The sequence below is a fragment of the Octopus bimaculoides genome, chromosome 4 (assembly GCF_001194135.2).
Source record: "Octopus bimaculoides isolate UCB-OBI-ISO-001 chromosome 4, ASM119413v2, whole genome shotgun sequence".
Taxonomy (NCBI): domain Eukaryota; kingdom Metazoa; phylum Mollusca; class Cephalopoda; order Octopoda; family Octopodidae; genus Octopus; species Octopus bimaculoides.
In genome coordinates this window covers 89,854,192-89,860,618 of record NC_068984.1, presented here as the reverse complement: position 1 = coordinate 89,860,618, position 6,427 = coordinate 89,854,192, and the positions used below count along the sequence as shown (strand labels likewise).

The 6,427-nt window shown below is 34.0% G+C and overlaps 1 protein-coding gene across 1 annotated transcript in view; it reads right to left on the bottom strand.

Moving 5' to 3' along the window:
• LOC106880811 (uncharacterized) overlaps window positions 1-5,750 on the bottom strand; it is a 10,742-nt gene extending 4,992 nt beyond the window's left edge. The window contains exons 1-3 of the mRNA XM_014930937.2: window positions 5,603-5,750; window positions 2,864-2,894; window positions 86-649 (exon numbers count right to left, since the gene is read on the bottom strand). Of these exons, the coding sequence (XP_014786423.1) occupies window positions 86-649; window positions 2,864-2,894; window positions 5,603-5,650 (643 nt within the window). The 5' untranslated portion in view covers window positions 5,651-5,750. The remainder of the gene's footprint in view (window positions 1-85; window positions 650-2,863; window positions 2,895-5,602) is intronic.
• Between the last annotated feature and the right edge of the window lie 677 nt (window positions 5,751-6,427).

The following is a 6,427-nucleotide window of genomic DNA, read 5'->3' as shown; positions in this document are numbered from 1 at the left end:
CACACACACTCACACACACACACACACACACACACACACAAACATCTATCATATAGGTATATGCCATTTAATTTCTGATACGTACCTTTACAAGTTTTAACACCAAAGTAACTGGCAATTTTTTCCAAAGCTGAATAGTTAGCGACGAGAAGTACATTATTTGCGGGGTCACTTGCTATTGCGTTTAATTCCTTTGTATCAAAACGTTTTCCGACACCTATAGCATAAACGTTTACTCCAACTTTATGGAGCAATTTAGCTGCGTGACGCGTAGCATTTGCATCACGGGATTTCCCATCAGTTATGACAATAGCTATAAAAGGTGCTGTGTAGACTTTCAGTTTTGGTTTCACTTCTTTCATTAAAAGCTGTAATGCTGCGGCAGTATTGGTTTGTCCTTTTCTATATGGGATTGCACCTATAGCTACTTTCAAATCTTCTTTGTTTGTGAATTTATCGAGAGGGAATTCCAAATGGGCTCTATTACTAAATGTTATGGCACCCACTCGCACATGCGAATTACTTTGCCCAATATGGAAGTTTTCTATCATTTTCTGGAAGAATCTTATCTGTTTTTTATAGTCAACAATCCAAATACTACTTGATGTGTCCATAACAAATATAATATTTGCTGCCTTTCCGGTACATTCTGTGAAAATAAAAATATTAGAGATATAGTTTCAAAATTGCTGCACATAGTTGACAACGTGATAACTTTAAATTTTAACGTTATATTTTCTTAACAAAGGCGGAGTAGTAGACACGCTAGTGCTAAATTGAATGTTTTGAGGTATCTAATTACAAACTTCTCTGTTTTGAAAATACGAGTGTAGGCTGAAAAGTTCATAGGCTGACTATGATGTGTGATGCGAGAGCTATGAAATCTTGATTGCATTAATTTCAATTCTGCTTTGTTTATTGCGATCTAAACTGACATATGACTGTTCAAAGAAGACTTCAAATGTAACTAGTAGCGACTTCTATTGAAAATGAACAAAATTTGGCATAGTGGTGTTATCAAGTATCTGCAGAAAAAAAGGGTTTAACCACCCCCCGCCCAGTGACATTCATGCTGACATAGTTCCTACATTAGAAGGTTACACACCAGCTTTTTCAACAGTGCAAAAGCGAGCAGCTGAATTAAGGAGGGAAAGGGAAACTCAAACGTGACACAAAGTCTGGACGTCCTGCAACTGCCACCACCGAGGAAAACACTGATCGTGTTCAACATATGCTGACGGATAACAGACGATTGACTATATATCAACTAGCCAATACTATTGAACATAACCCGTGATAGAGTTGAGAATATTCTATACAATAAACTTGACATGACGAAGATTACTGATCGCTGGGTGCCACTTCTTCTGATACCTGATCAAAAGTGCACCAGGCTGATCACACGAGAAAATCTGACTTAGTTTTAGGCAGGTTCATCTGGTTTTCTTGAATGTTTCATAAGCCAGGATGAGTGCTGGCTTCATTACTTGCAGCCAGAGACAAAGAAACAATCCATGCAGTGGAAAGACCCTTCCTCCTCTGCTTCAAAGAAAGCCAAGGTCGTTCCATCTACAGGGAAGATGATCGCCTCAGTTTTTGGAATGTAAAAGACATTGTGTTTATTGGATATCTTCAAAATGGCCACACCATCGATGGAGAGTAGTAGTATGACAACTTGGTGAGGCAGTTACAAAATGCTATGAAAACCGAAGACCGAGGAAAACTGACGAAAAAGGTCTTGTTTCATCAGGATAATGATCCAGCACACAAGTCCTTGGTTTTAGTGGCTACTGTGCAAAACTGTGGCTTTCAACTGGTTTACCACCGTGTCTATTCTTCTGATTTGACCCCATCTGACTATCATCTGTTTCCCAACATGAAAAGCACTTGGTTGAGAACCGGTATTTCAATGCTGATGACGTTTATGACTAGAATGAAAGTTTCTTCATCAGCGGGATCCAAGCCCTGCAACACCGATGAAAGAAGTATGTGGTCCGCAAAGGGGAGCTATGTTGAAAAATAAACCTCATTTGATCATACTCCAAGAGAGTAACTTGGTCATCCTATGAACTTTTCAGCCGACATTCGTATACACAACGATAGACTTTGAAATTCAGCTTTCTTCACTTGCTAAAATAAGTACCAGTCAAATATTGGGATCAAATTATTCGGATATTGTGCCAAATTTAAAAATCGATATTATATGTATGTGTTATTTTATTACATAGTTATCTTACATCAACATACTTTATTGAAACGATCAGCTCACTGGCGGCGCCCCAGCACGGCCACATCCTTAGGGCTGAAACACATAGCAGAACACATTTGGTATGTTGTAGAGAATTCGCTAAACATGTCTTAGTGTGAACAGTATAGTATAGAGTGTATTTAATGCCAGATGTATTTAGATATTAAGTTTAGAATGCTTAAAGCATTATTGGAAAACTCTGGTATATCCTTTGCACATAACAATTTTAACTCTCTACACAATGTTTGAGCAAAAGAAATCTAACAACGTGGCATCCTAATTTCAATAGGAACAACATCAACACATATGTTTTCCGAACTGTTACAGTCTCCAGTATATAATCATATCTTTTACTTCAGATAGGTGGTAAGTTCTCAACATTGCAACATTGCGTCTCGAAGAGGTACAACCTCCCCCTCTTTATGTCTTCAATGCAATTTTTGAAAGTCACATAAATGCACCTACTAATTTTTACTTCCCGGATATGAGTAATTAATGAGACAGTATATCTGTTGTTATTGTTTTCTAGAATGTAACCAAACATATTTTTATACATATTTTCCACTTTACAACGACCGTCAAACTTCATTTTAAATTCAGTAAAGCAGTACATACCTTTCTCGGTGTGTTTACCATGAACTTGAACCTAGTAACAAATGAATTGTTTAACTGTTAGTTATTGGATTATATAACATGAGAGATATTATACGTGCAAATATTGAATATAAAATTTTGGAGATGTATGTTTAGGTATAACTTTAGATATAGCCTGTGGATAAAATAATGAAATAGAAATTTATTTCATTAGATCTACAACTAAATGACATAAAAGATATTAAATATTTTTATTTCTTCACATTTCGTTAATTCAAGACGATGAGCTGACAGAATCGTTAGCACTGTAGGCCATGTGCTTAGCAGTATTTCGTCCGTTTTTATGACCTGAGTTCAAATTCTAGCGATGTCAACTTAACCATTCAACATTTCGGGGTTGATAAAATAAGTACTAGTCGAGTACAGGGATCGATGCAATCGACTTACCCCTACCCTGAAATTGATGGTCTTTTGCCAAATTTTGAAACCGATATTTGGTTAATTGATTAATGTGGTGAACTGGCGGAATCGTTAGCACGCCGGGCAAAATGCTTAGCAGTATTTCGTCCATCTTTACGTTCTGGGTTCAAATTCCACTGTGGTCGACTTTTTCGTTCATCCTTTCGGGATTGCTAAAATAAGTACCAATTGAGCTCTGAGATCGATGCAATCGACTTATCCCCTCTCCTAAAATTTCTGGCCTTGTGCTAAAATTTGAAGCAGATATCTGTTTAAATGATCGAATTTTCCATTATGAAATACCATTGAGACAACACTGAAGAGAGTGAAGAAATAGAGCAAATATAGAAAACCCTATTTCAGACAGCAATTTAACTAGTAATATCATCAATATTTTTCTCAGCAATTATTCAATGGAATACAACAGACCGATCCTCGCGTTAAGACTGAAATGTCTCTAGTATAACTATCTAATGTGAAATGTCTCTAGTATAACTATCTAATTAATAAAATAAGCTGGCTGAAGCGAATTGTATTTCAAATTGTGTGCGTTAGCATGGTGTGCAGTCGATTTCCAGTTCCGAAATTAGGTGATAAGCATATATTTGTGAGAAAATATACTGTAAATCGTAGAAACTATTCAAATAAATGAATATTTAAATATTCAAATCTTTACTTCATTTATCTATGCAGTAAAACATTCTTTTCATCATTATTTGACATGGTATATCTTAGTATTATAAGTAAATAGTGTTTTGAAAGTCTACATATATGCCATACTGTTTCACATCTAACTTATATACACATGTCCATCGAACGTCCAACTTGTCTTAACATTACACGAATGTTATAGTACATGTCTGATATTTTCAATTTTAATTTAAAAATTGCAATTCTCATCTTGTTACAAGTTAAAGGGAAAAAGCAGTTTAAATAAATGGAAGTCTGCTTCGGTAGAGGAAAAAATATAATATCTTAAGGTAAAAGAAAACGAAATTAAAACCATTTATTTGTTGTTCTTTTTTTGTTTAAGGATTTTTTAATTCTCCATTTTCTTTTGATGCTTCACTAAATGATATAAATGCAACAGTGCTTTGGGTACTTGTCGGAGAATAGTATTGCAATTAGTTAATCAGATTGAATAAATCAGAGAAATGGTAGACAGAATTAAATAAGAATAATTCCATTCTGGTAAATCTAAGAGGCTGTAAAAATATTTAGGTATAACTATAATATGATAATTATAGAAATTAATTTCTGCGAATCCATTAGTTAATAACAGAATTGCACAAGATGTTTATGCTTCTTTCAGATTATTTAGTTTACGGAGAAGAAATATGAAGTAATTGAAACAATAACTTCAGAAAACTCAATTTCAGAAATTAGTCAGAAATTTCAGAAATATTATATACTAATTACTTTGCTTTAGCTAAATATTGCACATGTAAGTGTTTACTTACAAATATAAATTTACAGTTTAATACTATAATGCAAGGATGAATAGAAACGATATAGTATTCCCATTTTGAAAATTGATATTAGTGCTTATGTTATCGTATTACACTGAAACAAGTTTCATGTTATAATAATAAAGGAGGGGAAAAAACAAGTACACTTCATGGAAATTGATTTATATAATTTTGATTGTTAAATATAAGAAAGTGTGCATGTACAGGCACACTCACAAATGCATGCATTATTCATCTGTACTTTGGCACAGAAATATACGAATCGATATACAAAAATATTTAATTATAGACAAATGCAATATTTAATACTTTATCATAAGTTAACTTTTAGTATTTCAGCCATGACGTAACTAACTTATCCATGCTTTTAAAAATTGTTCTACTTATAGTTGTGTATGTTAAAATATATTTATTATAAAATCTCTTTCCATTTATGCATCTTCAGATACATTCTAGAATTTTAGATTTGATAGAAAAACGTTAGCGAATGAACAAATTTCATTCACTGCCATAGTTTATTTTTTAATGGATTATTCAGAGGGGGAAAAGTTGCATCCATAAACCATTTTAGGGTTTCTGACGTTGGTTGGAGGAAGTTATCTTCGACAAGAATAGTCCATATGCTTGCAATAAAGTGTAGTCTGCTACATACAACCACAAGCCACGTAGGAACTACAAATTTCCCATCTTCTATTGCAGCATAAGAAAAGTAGTATCCGATATAATTACATTCCCGATTTTTTTTTTTGCATTATGGACTTCATTATTTTGTTTTGTTTACATACACTGTGTCTTCATAAAAAAAAAAAGAATTAGATTAAACTTAACTTACCAATATTAAAGAAATGACTGCAATAACCCAAATGTTAATAGAATTCATTTTCTCGCTAAAGTCTTCTTCAATGCAGATTACTGAGTATTGGTATTTGAATGTACTTTATATTCTTTATAGAAACGTTTTGGCAGTTTTATTCAACTGTGTATCTATTTATAATAATCAGTGGGAATCACTAAGGAAGTAAATTTCTAATGAATTCTAAGTGTTTCCGGGTGTTGGATTTTTAACATTATAGAAATGACACAAAGTACAAGGGAAAGTTAATGGGAATGGTAGCATCGTGTGCAGTGGAATGTCTATAGTATTCAAAAACCCTAACGAATTTAGGATTGTCCACCCACTCAATTATTTGTACAGAATCTTTTTCTCAATTATTTATTCCTATTTATAGCAAGAGAAGTTTCCCGTATTTATTTTCCTTTCATCTAAACCACAGTATGTAACTTGAGTGGGTTTCAAGTAGAATACACAATGCTTTATGACCTGAATTGTTACAGATACGTCTTGCATTGCATATTAATAGAACACCGCTAAAAATTTCCTCACACAGTCCAGTGGTATATCCATTTCTGTCGCTACTCTTCCCACCTCATCCTTTCTGCATATCTATCCGTCTGTCTGTCTGTCTGTCTGTCTCTCTCTGTCTCTCTCTCTCTCTCCCTCTCTCTCTCTCTCTCTCACTCTCTCTCTCTCTCTCTCTCTCTCTCTATCTATATACACTGGTCAAAATACATACATACATACATATATGCAGGAAAAGCAGCAAAATGTGATGACCGATGCAGACTTTGTGGAATTAACACCAAAGATATCACCTAC